The following is a 15,923-nucleotide window of genomic DNA, read 5'->3' as shown; positions in this document are numbered from 1 at the left end:
ATTTTATTTAAATAAATTTCCCAAGAGCTTTAGAATCTTAAACTTATGAAAAAAAATTATTATTTTAAGGGTGAAGTGCTTACACCTCAATCACATGACAATATATCACGAGATTAGCGCTCACACCAAAAGGGTGCTGAGCATAATTTAAATAACTTCCTCGGGTAATGCAGTCATCACTCTAAATGTGTGGCGGAATTTTTGCAAAGCTGTAAGAAATTAATTATTTTAGAGCAATATCGCACGCATCAACACGCACGCGAATATTTTGTGGTGATGAAAATTTTGCCCTGATTCCTCTTCCCTGCAGTGAGCAGCTTACAGAGCAATGACAGCACGTAGCAACAAAAGATTAAATGCTGTCGAGTTTGGCGCGTAAGAATGCTTGACCCATGCGTGCCGCTAATCTCATTTTTGACTTTAATTTCTAGCACAACAGCCAGCAACAACAAGAAGCGATCGAGTCACAACCCTTAACAAGGCAACACACTTGTTCCTGGAGCTACTGCGCTTACAGGTGCTACTTGCCGCTGCGGTTAGTTATCCAGTACTTAGGGGCTTGTGTTTGTATGTGTCCCGGCTACCACTTCCCATTCGGCTGTCGGTATGAAAAGTTCTCAGCACACACACCTACACTGTGCAATAGTTTTCAGTTCGATTGCAACGAACAAAGGCGAACACACACACATATACGTTTATACTTGACGAGCTTTGCAGTCGCTTTAGGCGACGACGTCCGCCGTAACACGACGACTTGCGGCAGCCAACAACGCATTCAGCCAGCAGTCGAGCAACAGTCAGTCAGCAACATTGTCGTCGTCCGGTAGTGTTTAGTGGCCACCTGCGAGTAGTGCGCGACTTCGAAAATTCCAAAGCAAAAATACTCAAGTAAAAATTCTCGTGGAAATCGGCTGAAAATCACAATAAAAGCAAATATCGAAATATTTCCGCTCACAAATAATTCATGTGCACATTTTTGCGAAAGTGTTATATATATTATTATAGATATTCATGCACTTCGTGCAGTGCCGAAAATAACACAAGACAAGTGAGCTTTATATTAGCAAACGAGTGCTAATTATTGAAAAATTGCATTGTGCAAATTTGTAATGTTTTAAAATCTCAAAAAAAAAGAGTGTTTTCATCCTCGTGTGTGGGCATCAATATATATATGTATTTTTTAGTTAGCAGCTTGCTTTTCACTTTTAATTAAAATAAAAAAAAATTATATATTTTAAAAATTTACAACAACACAAGTCTACATAGAAACAGAACAGCAAGCATGTCCACTTCAGCATATTTCCTGTCGCTACTCTTGGCGTTGGCATTAGGCAGCACTGCAGGTGAGTAAAGGCTGGTTCTATGGATCTTAATTCAGCGCTCTTAAATAAATCAAAGTCGTTTGTGTAAGCCAAGGCTATGTACTAAGTACCACATAGGAGATCTGCTGAACTGCTTATCCTTAGCAAAGTTCATCTTGTCAAAATCATAAGAGTTTTTCTCTTTGGTTAGGCTAAACTTTTTGTTGGGTGACTGTTGTAAAAGTTTTATGAACCCTTAGAATGGGACTGATAGATCGAGAAGACTGCAGGATGTGTCTTGAGCAAGGCACCAGGGAGCATCTCTTGTGCACTTATGCCGCATTGGCAATACTGCGCTGTAAGCATCTAGGGTCCCCACGGTATGATATACGAGGTATCGATGGTGAGGTCATAGAGCGTGTTAAAATTCGCGCCAAGCGCAGGCATCCTAAACGATGACTACTGCTCATGGACCTAGTAACTAAACTCCATCTGGTATCGCAAAGTACCAAGACTGGTCTATGCGTGGCTCATTGGCCTAACAGATTAACCCAACCTAAGCTAACCAGTAAGAAGGAATGTGTTGTGAAAACCGGCACTTTCTGCTCAATAGTCCAGCTTCTGCAAGTCTGTGGTAGTGATGTCTCTGCAGTCTTGCCTCTGGTTAACCAAAAGGCAGAGCCGAAACATAAAACGTTCCAAAAAATTAGTGTTTAGCTCAAAGAGCTTCGTCAATTCATGAGGGTCTTTATGTTCAATTTTATAAGAGAACAATGAACCGGCGTGCTAAACTGTCCAAGAGAGATCCCTGGTCAGATCGACTTCATAACCTAACTTAACCCAACCTAACCACATTTCTTCGAAATGTCTCTCTCTCTCTCTCTCTCTCTCTCTCTCTTGACGTAATTCAGAGTCAAATGCATTTTTAGCGTTCAGAAAGCTGTGTTTAATGGCCAAACATAAAATTGAGCGACGGGTTCGTTCAACTAATATACGTATACAATATATTCTACAAATATATTTGTAGTTTCAACTTGTCACTGGCTGAATTTTACATATTTTACGTACTTCATTTCAGTGTCTTGCATTTGAGCGCACACAACTCCTCAAACAACAATAATATACATACATATGTGCCGATTTTATTTGTGTTTTTGCTTTGTGACTCGCTTCCTTCCCATTCTCCTGCCTTGCAACACCCCCTACACTAGGGTACGTATGCTACTAATCAGTGCATTTCACTTCTTCAATTACTTGCCACCCGCACTAAGCGTTGCTTGACCTCTTCTCCCGTTCACCCACATAACCAGCATGTACAAGCGGCATATAGAAGGGTTGCATTTCGTTTTGTATTTTATTTGTCGGTTTTATACCCATGGTAACATTATGCGCGCAATGAATTATAGTCTAGTTCAACCAACAGTGACGATCGGTGGTCAAGTTATTACGAAAAATTTTGTTCACTAATGCTTATTGGGAATGCATCAAATTTTTACCTGGTATTTTCGATTTTAGAATTTCCTAAAGTAGGTTAGTGCTGCAAAATAGGACTCATACGGAAATACATACGTACATAGCAACGTCTTCTTTTAACTAATTTTTCACATTTTTCGGTAATTAAAACTTTTATACATGCGTTCTAATGTGTGTCGATAACTATTTCGCGTTTGCGGCCGGACCTAGCCCACCCTTATTGGGCCTTTCGGCTTGGCACCCGCCGTTTTTGCACATAAAAGTCCGTTAATTGCGTTTGTACGAGTTGCGCCGCGTTATGTTTCCAATAAATTCTTAACTCTATGGCCCCTCTATGACCGGCTTTCCTTTCGCTGTTGCATTCGTACGAGTTCAGTGAACTATTTCCGCTTCCATTGTACGGTATCAGTTGGCACTGTGTCAAAAGAGCAACTAAATGTTTGCATACTCCCATCTTGAAACTTTAGAAACAACTTTTATAATTTAAAATTCAGAAAGATTCCTTCTGTATTTTGTTAAGTGACTAACTAGTTTTGTCAGTCTGTATGTTATATGTTAAGCTGAATATAGTAGACAATACAATAGTACATTTTTTAGAGTGTTATTTTCTCACATGAAATATAATTTGCTAATGAAAGAGTAGTGACCTCTTAGGTTTTGCGAAAAGCGATTTTATGTAAACCTCTCATTTTTGTGAAGGACTTTTATTTATATTGAGAACAATCTTAAAAAAGTGCGTTTGCGGAGAAAGCCTGCCCCTGGTCGCAGATGTCATATATCCAATTGAAGCGATCGAGTGAAACATCTCTGAGAGTTTTTCCTAACTCTACTTAGTAAACTCAGCAAGCGTTGGTTAACTACTAGAAGCTCTGCAGTCTTTCAGATCCAGGGTAAATAGTAAGAGGTCTAACCAACTCTTCGCTCTCAGCTAAGTCTATATTTCCATAGGTGTAGAGGGTCTAACTGGAGCTAACTGTCCAGCTGGCATTCCTGCGAGATCAGCTGTTTGAAAGAACACGAGATTGAATCATCTCAACATTATCTCCTCGAATGCTCTACCAAGGCCAGTTCAAGGCTAAAATCCCTCGGATCTCAAACTCTTAGACATCCAGGTCAAACTTCGGAAATAAAAATAGAGCATCTAAGTACATTACTGATAGGTTTAAAGCACTTTGACGATTGCTACAGTTTAAGTGTCAGCGATCTAACCTAACAATAATAGTTACAGCTACAAAGATCTTTTTGCAAATGAAAATTGGCACCTGTCACTATAAAGGCCAACTAAAACGTATTCTTCTTTTTTGGCGTACACACCGTTCTTCCTTTTCGCTATTTCGGAATTGGAGATTCCAAGTGTAGCCAGGTCCTTTTACTCCTGGTCTTTCCAACGGAGTGGAGGTCTTCCTCTCCCTCTGTTTACCCTCGCGTGAACTGCGTCGAATACTCTCAGAGCTGTAGTGTTTTTACCCATTCGGACGACATGATCTAGCCAGTGTAGCCGCTGTCTCTTAACTCGATGATCGTTCCAACGACTGCGTTATTCCCCGTTGCTAATGCTTTGACATAAATCTTCCGCAGTACCTTTCCCATAAAGATTCGTAACGTCGACCCATCAGATGCTGTCATCGTCTAACCCTCTGCACCATATAATAGGACGAGGATGATGAGTGGCTTTTAGAGCTTGGTCTGTGCTCATCGAGATACTTAACTTTTCAATTGCCTACTCAGTCCGATGGCTCACCGGTTGACAAGAGTTATCTTGCGTTGGATTTCGAGGCTGACCTTGTTGGTGGTTTTAATACTGGTTTCAAGATAGGCGAAATTATCTACGACTTTGAAGGTATGACTGTATGTTTCATGATGACAGGAGATATTTCGTCTTGCCCTCGTTTACTGCCAGACCCATTTGCTTCGCTTCTTTGTCCAACCTGAAGAAAGCAGAACTAACGGCACGGTTGTTATGGCCAATGATATCGATGTCATCTGCGTAGGCCAGCAGGCAGAACTTACTGAGTATAAAATAAAGGCCTTTTCTTATTCTATTAAATGAAATTGTATGGCAACGAATAATTTCTTCGAAGAACGCACCGACACCTTAATAAATAAGCCATGCCAAATTTCTTGAAGAAGAAAAATGCATTCCATACAAGCCTTTGATTCCGATCATTCAGTTTGTATAGCAGCTAAATGCTGTAGTAATCCGGTATCGACAGTTTCGACAAGTGAGCACTTTTTGGTGAGAAAAGGAGATGAGCAAAATTGCAGATTGATATCTCAAAAACTGAAGGGCCTGCTACAACTCGATTTTGATCATTCAGCTTGTTTGCCAGCTATACTCTGAAGTAGTAGTAGCCCGATATCAGCAAAACTGACAAATGAGCAACTTCTATAGGTTAAAAGATCGTGCATAAAATTTAAGATAGAAACCTCAAAATTGAGGGTTTAAATTGCCAATTCGTGGCAAACTTAATAGACGCTTCAGGATGTAATAATAAAAAAACAATTTATTTTAAATCCTTACTAATTGAAATTGAGTAACCTGAATAACTACATTATCTCACTCACCACCACATATTTGACCTGATTTCTATGCTGGATAAAAATAAAAGCAATGAGCAAAAAAATCTATGCCTACCAAGGCCTCTATAGCGCATGGCATTGTGGAGCGAATGCGGTGACCAACATAAATGAATCACTCGAGAAATCGCCAAGCAGCAGGCAAGCTTCATATAATGGTCTTTCAATGTTTTCTAGGATTACATTAAATTGTGTAAAACATTCTAGGCAGCTATTATTCCAACCGACACCACATTTGCCAACAGTCACTGCAAATAGTGTCTAACCATGTGTCATAATACTCATGGATAGTTGCTCGAGAGTGCCATTGCGTGCTGCGCAGAATTTGGGGATGAGGCGGAAAGTCATGAGGCAACAGTAAAAAACGTACGTAAGCCAACATGTGCTCACAACAACACTACTAGCAAGACTACAAAGATTTGGGCCTTGACGAGCCAACAACAAACGACAGGCCTTAAGTGAAACACACAAATGGAAAATTGAAAACGCAAACAAGAAGTTGACGTCTTCTTCACACAATAGCAGCTAAAACGCGACGTTAGGCGCAAATCACGTACGAATACTAGTATTGACCTCATTCCGCTGATTTGCCCTTAAGCATAAATGAAGTTTTGTTTGGAATTAAATGGGGAGTTTGAAAATTTTTTGTCGTCTGTTGGTTACGTACATATGCGAGCTTCTTAAGGATATACATTTGTAACGGTTGATCCAACGGGAGGCACTTTTTTGGAAAGTCCGAAGAAGATCCGAGGTTTTCAAGCAAAATTTTGTTCAGAGATGAAACCCATTTCTGGCTCAATGGGTATGTAAACAATCAAAATTGCCGCATTTGGGATGAAGTGCAACCTAAAAACATTCATGAGCTTTTTTCTGTAGGGATATGTAAAGTATAAAGTCTAGTCGAATAATCCCGCTTCGATTCTGGCCTTGGAACAAAACATCACGCGTGTCATTCGCCAGTTACCAGTTGAAATGGTCGAACGAGTCATCGAAAATTTAACTCAACGGATGGATCATCTGAAACCTAGCTGCAGCCGACATTTAAAAGAGATAATCTTCAAAAAATTAATGCCAAAGAATATTTTTTCCAATGATAATAAGCATTCCCCACAAAATGTGAAGTTTCTGTGTTTTTTCTTAGGAGGCGTATAGCCTCTGTGTAATAACCCACCTCGCTATGTTTCCTGATAGACCACTCTTTTATGTTCTTGCTTAACCGCGCCATACGTCTACCATCACATCGTTGCTCGCAACGAGTTTTCCATTGTTCCAAGACATTGTTCCTTATTTCCTCTTTTGTGGTGGTTACGTTTGTTTCTTGTTCCCTCAGCGTCCACATTTTCTTCCTTTCAAATGCTAATAGGTCTATAGGTGTGCTTACGCTTACTACCGCTACAATTTGGTTTGAAACCGTGCGGTTTGCATATACTACCTTCAGAGCGGCTGTTCGCTACGCTTTTTATAGGACTTCATGTTGATTGTTTTTCCCGTAGAGCAAGACATTCAGTGTGATCGACATTAGAAGCTTCTCATGTCGGTCCTACGATGTTGACCATCAACATGTAAAGTGGAAAAGTTATTTAGACGCCTTTTCCACAGTCTGTTGAATTTTTGCAGAGTAGATAAGCCCGTAGTCTACACCTACGAAATTGACAACTTTTTTTGGTCTGAAACCGTATTATCTGGGTGTTAAGCAGACTGTCCTAGTAATTGCTTTTTTTTTAACCATGGTTTCCGCAGTCTTTCAAAAAGTTTGACAGTCGTGACAATTTTGAAAATTTTGATCCACAACTAATCAATAAATAATGTGTATTAATTGAAGTCGCGAGAATTTTTGTTACGTTGGTCTTTCTAGGAAATAAACTTGCTTTGGAGGAAGGAGTCATGTGTAGAAGTTCACGCAAGTGAATAAAGTTCTCTGAGCGCCATTCGCTTGGCAGTGGCCAGACACGATTTTTTTTATATATGGCTCAAGCAATTCAAGACTTCCGCCTTGACCAAGTATTCTTTGGGTAGCCTAAGAACATCCGTTTGAAGGTGAACTAAAGTGAGAAGGCGAAACATTCCCTCCACAGGGTTATGCGCTGGGTTTCGGACACGGATTATTGAGATTTCTGTATTATTGCAAGCACTTGAAAGAGAATTCGCATTGCTAACACATTTTCCATAGCCAATTTATATAATAAAAATATGATTATATTGGTACAAAAAATCTTGAGCCAAAAACCAAAGCTAATCTTCAATTTTAACGGTCTAATTAGTTTATGTATTATTATATAATATTTTCTTCACTTTATGTCGTGCCACTGGCGTTTAAATAAGACATTCGTGCTTGTCACGAAATCTAAATATTTTGCGATTTGACTTTGAAGTGGAAAATTATAGGTCTCAGTAGCATTCTCCAGAGATTACATGCATTTGCGACTGGCAAACTGTTTCAGCCAGCCAATGACAAGCAATTAGCACACACTCACACGGCGATGATAAAGGCATTTCCGCCCATTGTTTTCGAAAAAAAAATTAATTTAAAAATTTAATTATATGTTACATATTAATTGAAAAATGAAATTGTCACGGCGATCTGTAGAAATGATATAATTTCCACAGTCAGAAACTTAATTAAAACAAGAAAAAACGTTTACTTTGGCTTGAGCGAAGCTATCATACCCTACAGGTGTGTATCTTAGAGGACGAAAGGGCATAAAAAATGTTTATTCAAAATTTGATCGGTGAGATTGTATGGCAGCTATAAGCTATAGTGTGGTACCTTGTTGAGAAAACTTCGAGTTCGGAAAGACGAAATAATACATGACTAAATCGGCTCAGCTCGTCACGCAGATCATTTATATATTTAGTTTATGGGGTCTGCGACATTTTCTTCAGGGTGTTACTTACATATACCATATTCAGAGTATAAATCTTGAAAATAATAATTAAAGTGCACACATATAATTAGCGCAAATTTCGTGGCTCGAATGTCATTACTGTGGTATGTAACTGGCCGCTGCGTGCCTCATTTAAATGAGCCACCGAATAACATGCGAAAAATCTGGATTTAAAAGTTGAAATATCGTGCGAATCTTTATGGTGCAGATGAGTGGGTGGACGTGATCACATACATACACGTATGTATATTTGTCATTTGTGCATACATACCTACTTATTGCATGCGGAAGATTGCCTTAATTTGCATGAGAATGCTAAAATTGATGTGTGGCAAGATGGGCGAATGATAAACCTAGAGTTACGAATATAAAGCGACCATCTAAGGAAGGGCTGAGTTCGCCTGTAACCGAGTATTTTTTACTTTCGAAATGTGCAAAGGTCAAAGGCGGGAAACATGGTACTTAAATATGTAAACGAGCTAATTTAATTTATGGGTTATATGAGGAAAACTTCAGCTAAAGTATTATCATTACATTTAGGGATATCTGGTTTAGACCAGGGGCTACATTTTCATTCGTATTCAGCGCTAGATCATACTATTATTAGTATACAGTAAAATATCTTACATATTGATCGATATATACGCTTTAAACTCAGTTGGGAAATCAAAAAGTATGGAAGCCACTATAATGCGTATGTATATTGGAGCTAGGGAATAATCTGGACTGATTTCATTAACTTTTGACAAAATAACTCACGCATTGATCAATATATTTCGTTTAAAGTCTGCTAAAATAACAAACGAATCTTCCTAACGGGTTTTTCAATAGGGAGGGTACAAAAGTAGACCAATAGGGACAGCAAACGAAGCCATATTTTTTCCAGCTCTTTTAACATTTCTCTTCAGTAGGTTTTGCCATTTCATCATGGAAGGATGTACGATCCAACAACGAGTCGAAATTATTAAAATTCATTATCGAAATTCGGAGTCAGTGGCATCAACTTTTAAAGCCTCACGTCCAATATAAAGGCGCCATAATCTCACTTTCAGATCAACAATTGAGCGTCTAGTGAAATAATTTGATTCCACTGGCACAGTACAAAATGTTCCCGTGCCAGTGAGACAAAGAAGTGCCCGCAGTATCGAGCATATTGCTGCCGCCGGCGCATCAATTGAGGAGGACCCAACTCAGCCTTTCACACAACGTTCTCAAGCGTTGAGCATCAAGATCTTGGCCTACATCTTTACAAGATGAAATTGACGCAAGAACTGAAGCCGACTGACCACCAGAATCGTCGTATGTTCGTGAATTGGGCTGAGCAACAACTTGGAAATAATCTGGATTTTCATCGAAAAATCATCTTCAGCGATGAAGCTTATTTCTGGCTGAATGGCCAGGCAGCAATTCACACATACATTGGGCCGCACTTCTTCCGTGATAATCAAAACCGGCACATTACTGTGAATTGGAATCACTACCGCTCAATGATAACCGAATATTTTTGACCCGAATTGGATGATATGGATTTGATATGGTTCCAACAGGACAGCGTCACAAGTCACATAGCGAAAGTCACACGATTTATTGAAAACCAAGTTTGCTGAACGTGTTATCTCACGAAATGGCTCAGTCAATTGGCCGCCTTGGTCGAGCGATTTGACTCCGTTAGACTATGTCCTGTGGGACTACGTCAAGTCGATGCTCTATGCCAACAAGCCAGCGACGATTGATGAACTTCGTACGAATATCGAAAGTGAAATTGCGGCAGTATCGGCCGATTTATGCTTGAAAATCGTCAAAAATTGGGTTCAGGGTCTGGATTCTCCAATCGAGTTCCATACATATTGACATCGAATATACTTTGACAGGAATAAAGAATTTCATTGATATCCCAAGCCCTTTTTGTTCCATTTAAAAAAGGCTTTGTTGTGCTCTTAGTGAAAACCCCTTTAAATGTTATGTTAGTTAAGGGTGATTTGGTGATAGATTTCAACATTAGTTTAACGGAGGAGTACACATAGTATATTCACTTAATGTTCCCAAGATACCTCTGCAGATTGACTGATATACATACATATGTATATACATATATGGTTTAAAGCAAACCGAAGCTTTGAAATTTTTCTATTAGATATAAGGAGGCTACGTGTAGTATTAACCGATTTTAACCATACACACATATCATTTCCATAAAAAGATAATTTCTCAGTTTCATTAATGCCTATTTTATATTGCGATATATCATTAGATTAGTAAGATAACTCACAGATTGACCAATAAGGTATAAAGTCAACTGGATCTTCGAAAATATTTATATTAGGAATATGGGGGTTAGAGAAAGTATTGTACTGATTTTACCCCATTTGTAGCGGAGGAAAATGTGTTTTGAGTTTCATCAAGATATCTTACATTGACCGATTATGGCATTAAGTCTACAGTTGAATGTAGAGTGGGCGTGGTTGTAATCCGAGTTTAACCATTTTTATACTGTCGAAGAAGATCTCAAAGATATTTGTTCAGACAAAAATTTCATAAATTTCAATTATTACAAACTGACAGGCAGACAATTGGAAAGAAGGACAAACTGGCAGTCACTCGGATTCCAACTCGTCTCGTCATTCTGATCATTTATGTATATACTAGTGTACCTCTGTATCTAAATTAGTTTCAGGCAAAAAAAAAACAACCGCTAAGCGAAACAAAACTTTTATACTCTATAGGAACATATTGCGAGGGTATAAAAATAGCAAAATCCAAAGTAAAAGTCACATACTTGTATGTAGGTATATATGTACATATTAGAGTGATTCAAAAAAATTTTTCTTTCATTTGGTACTCGGAAAAATAGGTTCCTAGACACCTCTAAGAAAGCCTCTCCAAGCATGAGTTCTTAATTGTAACGGGAAGGTCTTCCTACATACAGTTTTCTATTTTTTCTTATTATCAGATAGAAAAATTTATATCTCGCTTCCAACTACTTGAAAAAATATCTTGTTTCTAAGATTTTGTAGGAAATTGAATGCTCTACAAAAAAGGTTTGTATGATTTTTTCGTAAACCCAACCGTTTAAAAGATATTAACAGTTGAAGTTTGATTATTTTTGGGAAAATTTTTTATTTCTTATGAATTTTATAACTCAATGAAAAAAATCATTATGAATGATGAAACTCATAGGTTTTAGAGAGGCTTTCTTCGAGGTGTCTAGGAACCTATTTTTCCGAGTACCAATCCAAAAAAAAAAAATTTTTTGAATCACCCTAATACATATATGTGTGTGTAAATGTACCGAACCAATCAGCGCATTTACTGCCCGAATTAGTTCACTTTAAACCCACGCAATTGACAGTTTAAAAGAAATTTTCGAATTCGCCAATAATTATTTTTACAAAAGGCCGCCATTTTGCTTTGTAATTAACATTTTTGCGCATTTTCTTTATTTTTTTTGAAAAAAAAAACGTTTTACGACAATTTAGAAATTACCATAATTTCTTTAGTTCGTACACACATCACCCATACAAACAAGTACACATAAACCTATATACCACTTAAATACGAGTACTTATCGTGGCGAGCCATGGTTCTTCTTTTAGTGCGGGAAATTTTGCACTTGCTTGCAAGGTTTGCCGCAAATTGTTCGTTGTCTTTCGTTATTTCTCATAAATGCAAAGCATACGTATGTATGTATGTATCTAAGTGTCTAGATACAGTTATAACTTATGCAATTGCACATGTTGCACACATTTTTCACAAAACTTAGTTGCTTTTGCAATTTAGATATTTGCATACTTAAGACCCCCTTAATGGTACGTTATACTTTATACAATAACCATTTGACCATATGTGTGTATGTACGAATTAGATAATAGCGGAGTTCACTGGACTTTCGCCCACAACTTTAATATATTATTTAACATACCTACTTATGTATATGTAGTAATCAATAGTGATTGCTGTCTAGAGCAGGGCATTGCCGGAGTTTAAAGTATATATTTCAGTGAAAAGGTAATCGGTTCTCAGAAGTGTGGATTGGTCGAACAGAGTTAGCTGCCATATTAGTAAAATCATATCGCTTGGGGATGTTTCAGCAATGAAAATATTGAAATATATTTAAACTACTCCCCTGTATGATTCCTTTAAGAAAAATTACAATCGATTCTGATAACTTTGATATTTATAAAACCATAGACTATAAACAACTAAAAGTTGATCGAAGTAATTTTTCGCATTTCAGTACCTTTTTCTTCTTCTTCTTTACTGGCCTGACCTTATTCTTTACTGGCGAGTTAACAACGGCGCGCCAATCGTTTCCTTTTTTCGCAATTTCGCACCAATTCGAGATTCCAAGCGAAGCCAGGTCCTTTTCCACCTGATCTCTTCAACGAAGTGGTCGTCTTTCTCTTTCTCTACTTCCCTCGACGAACGACATAACCTATCTAGCACAACCGCTGTCTCTTAATTCGCTGAACTATGTCAATGTATAACTCGCACAGCTCATCATTCCATCCAATGCGATATTCGCCGTTGCGCAAAGCGTAAAGGACCATAAAACTTCGGCAGAACCTTTCAGATCAGCTGTTTTCATCATCGATGACTCTGGACCATAGAGCAGGACCGGAATAATGAGGGACTTATAGAGTTTGGTCTTTGTTCGTCGAGAGAGAAACTTCAATACCGCTTTTAATTAATTGATATTGATTTTCGTCAGTATGTCAAAAAAAGTCAAAGGAATGAAATACTGCAAAAACAACTTTGCTGGACAGGTTTAATGTGAATTATGCATATAGGTGTTCTTACTGAACTCTATCCTTTAAGTTCACACGCGGTGCGATTAACACGTTCTACCCGGTGTGGACCACTGGAGGTCCACGGGCACTGCACTTGAAGTGCCGGAGTGGACCATCGGAGGTCCACAGATATTTACTATGGAGGAAGGCGAGTTGGAATCATCTTGGTTCTTTCTTCTTCGGCCAGACTGATCTCGGTAGATATATTTTCGGTGAACTTAGTGTAGTGGCTGCGATTGATATAACCGCCTGAAGAAATTTGTCGTAAGCTCAATTAGTTTTTCGCTCTAAGAGAATCGGTTAATCTACTTCAAGAAGTTTATCAATTTAGGTCAACTCTACGAGCTAACTCATCCTAATATATCCTAACCTCATAGATAACGCTTACCAAAAATAAGTTACTTCGGTTCATATCATGGGTTACAAACGCAAGTGGAAATCGGGATCAGTGGTCATTTCGTTTTGTGGCCATTTACCGAATGTGCGACGCGCTTGATGTTCGTTTCACTTCAAGTCTTGCATGAGTTGGTTTCTGTAAGCCCGCAAACCAATCCCCTTCCACAAACTCTTACATAAAGTGGATGGACACAGCGTTGGCGGATGGACTCAATCAGGTCTTTATCGATACTCTGTTTCACAGCAGCGATATCGTCTTCGGTGCCTTGTATTAAGGGGGCTCTGAGGATACGCCTTATCAACTATAGTAAACTAGGTGCGAAACCGATCCATCGTTGCGCGAGTTACTGGGCGATTATGTCGACTGAATATTGAACAAACCAAACAATTATTTTCGTAATAAATTTGTAAACGTTGTTCAGGAGTAAGTCTATTTATTAGAAATGTTAAACCAAACTGACAAACTGATTATAAATGAAGTATAAGCTGTCAAAAAGACCAACTTCGACAAAAGTACAGCCGCATTGAAAACCACTAATCTAAAAAACATCCGTTAGCTGCCATACAACAATTTATTTCATTTGAAGTACACACGAACAATTCATTACACCAAACATGAAATCACTACAAATTATCAACTAATAAAATATATGAAAAATTTGTTTACCGCTCTCACTAATATAATTTTTGTTTGATAAAGACCAGCCTCTGCTCTTAAGCTTCTTCTCTCTTGCTAACGTCTACCTCGATGACTGCGTAACGTTTCAATCGAGCGAAAGTTGTGCGCGCCATTTGACGAGTGACAGTAACGGCATGCTTAGAGTTTAGCCAAACAAATCGTGGTGGGTTGTGGCGTTTCGAATAAATCCTTTTGGGCTCCAAAGCGCCCTTAGCAAAATCGTTCTTCCGATAAGTACATGCAATCCATATCCAATTCCGTGCTTTCAGCTCCAATTCCCTGGCCGCGAGGAAGTGTATCCACATGCTGATAAGATATATGTATGTATGCACCAAGTCTATGTATGTATAACACAGGTGGTTATCAGTCAGCACACAGCACGCGCCGCGGCCGAACAAAGTGTCTCACTAATTGATCTGAGACTGAAAGAGTCTACTTGCCTGCCACCTGTTCCTCTGTAAACAAAACTCGACTCGATAATATATACATATGTATATACATATATATGTATCAGTTTGTGGTGTTGTTGTCACCGTTTCGGCTACGAAAACAAGCACAACAACCTGTTAAGCCAGCTCTAGTGTGTTAAAGCCGCTGCTCGCTTTGAGCCAGTATGTAAATGTGAGCGTTGAGTTAGGTTCAGCATGCAAGTCTGCCTATTTTATAAACAAAATAGAAATATCGAACTCTGCGGTTCACAGATCTCTCTTATTTTAACCGTATTTTTTGTTGCTTTACAGCGTGGACAGTTTTATTGAAGCTCAACTCTTTAGCACTGACATTTTTATAAGCGCTGTAATAGTTGTCTTACAGACCTGTCAAATATTTCAACTGGCAGGCAAAACTGTCAAATTAGTTACTAGCTTAGCAGTATCCAAATATATTGACAGTTATCTGGTTTATGAACTCTGAAATTTAGAATAAACGATAAGATAGTTTAGACTTATTATGAGTTTATAGTGTTTGTATAGGGACTTCATTTAGTCTCATAAAGTTGTAAGTTACAACGAACCGAAATCGTTGAGAATTGTTAACGTAAACAATTTCTTTAAACAAGTGTAACAATTTATGATTTTATGATTTTACGATGCCTAATAGATATTCTATATCTAATAGATACCGTTATGTGAGGAAAAATAGTAGTCTCCAACTGGAATTTTCGATAAAAGCGGAAATATCTGAAAACCATTATATTCATACAAGTTGGTTGGAATTGGTTACCAAAATCGCCTAGTTACGTCGTCGAATCAGTATATTATCAAGAAATGCTCAAAGGGTCTGAAGCTCAGGTTCTCAGCTAATAATTTCCTGAAATTAAAAATTAAACCATCCGGTTCAGTAGTTCAATATCGTCGGTTGCGACAAAGCAGATTTCATTAAGATAGCTCAAAAACTGAGAGGCTAGTTCAGTCAGTTCAGTTCAGCTCTTCATGTTGAACATTTATATATGTACATTAGGGTGTTTTTTTCTTAACTATTAATTTTTTCCAGTCCCGTCACGAATTTTCCTTGGAAATACCCTAATAAAAATTCCCTGAAAATTTTAGCCCTTAATTTTAACATTAAGAACTGAACCAAAGCCTTAAAAAGCTGAATATCTCGAGAAGTATTAATGATAGTGATTTTGACTTCCGACCTTTTTTTATAGCAAATAAAATTTCCTACAACTCTGTCATGTACATTTTTTCTATAGCTCCTGTCGTTTAAGAGACATATACAATAAAAATGCGAAATTCTTGGAAAAATCAGGTTTAGAGCCCCGTACTACCTCGCCGGTGTGAGTTACGACCTTGTTGCTCTGGGCACTTTTGTAGAGTTAACAATT

The 15,923-nt window shown here is 38.2% G+C and overlaps 1 protein-coding gene across 1 annotated transcript in view; it reads left to right on the top strand.

Annotated features, from left to right (window-relative positions):
• Positions 1–774: 774 nt before the first annotated feature.
• LOC120769155 overlaps positions 775–15,923 on the top strand; it is a 39,394-nt gene continuing 24,245 nt past the window's right edge. Inside the window, exon 1 of the mRNA XM_040096038.1 lies at positions 775–1,343. Coding sequence (XP_039951972.1) covers positions 1,283–1,343 — 61 coding nt within the window. The 5' untranslated portion in view covers positions 775–1,282. The remainder of the gene's footprint in view (positions 1,344–15,923) is intronic.

Source organism: Bactrocera tryoni, chromosome 2, assembly GCF_016617805.1.
Source record: "Bactrocera tryoni isolate S06 chromosome 2, CSIRO_BtryS06_freeze2, whole genome shotgun sequence".
In the NCBI taxonomy this organism is placed as follows: domain Eukaryota; kingdom Metazoa; phylum Arthropoda; class Insecta; order Diptera; family Tephritidae; genus Bactrocera; species Bactrocera tryoni.
Note: the sequence above shows the minus strand (reverse complement) of the source record. Positions and strands in the feature narration are given on the sequence as shown.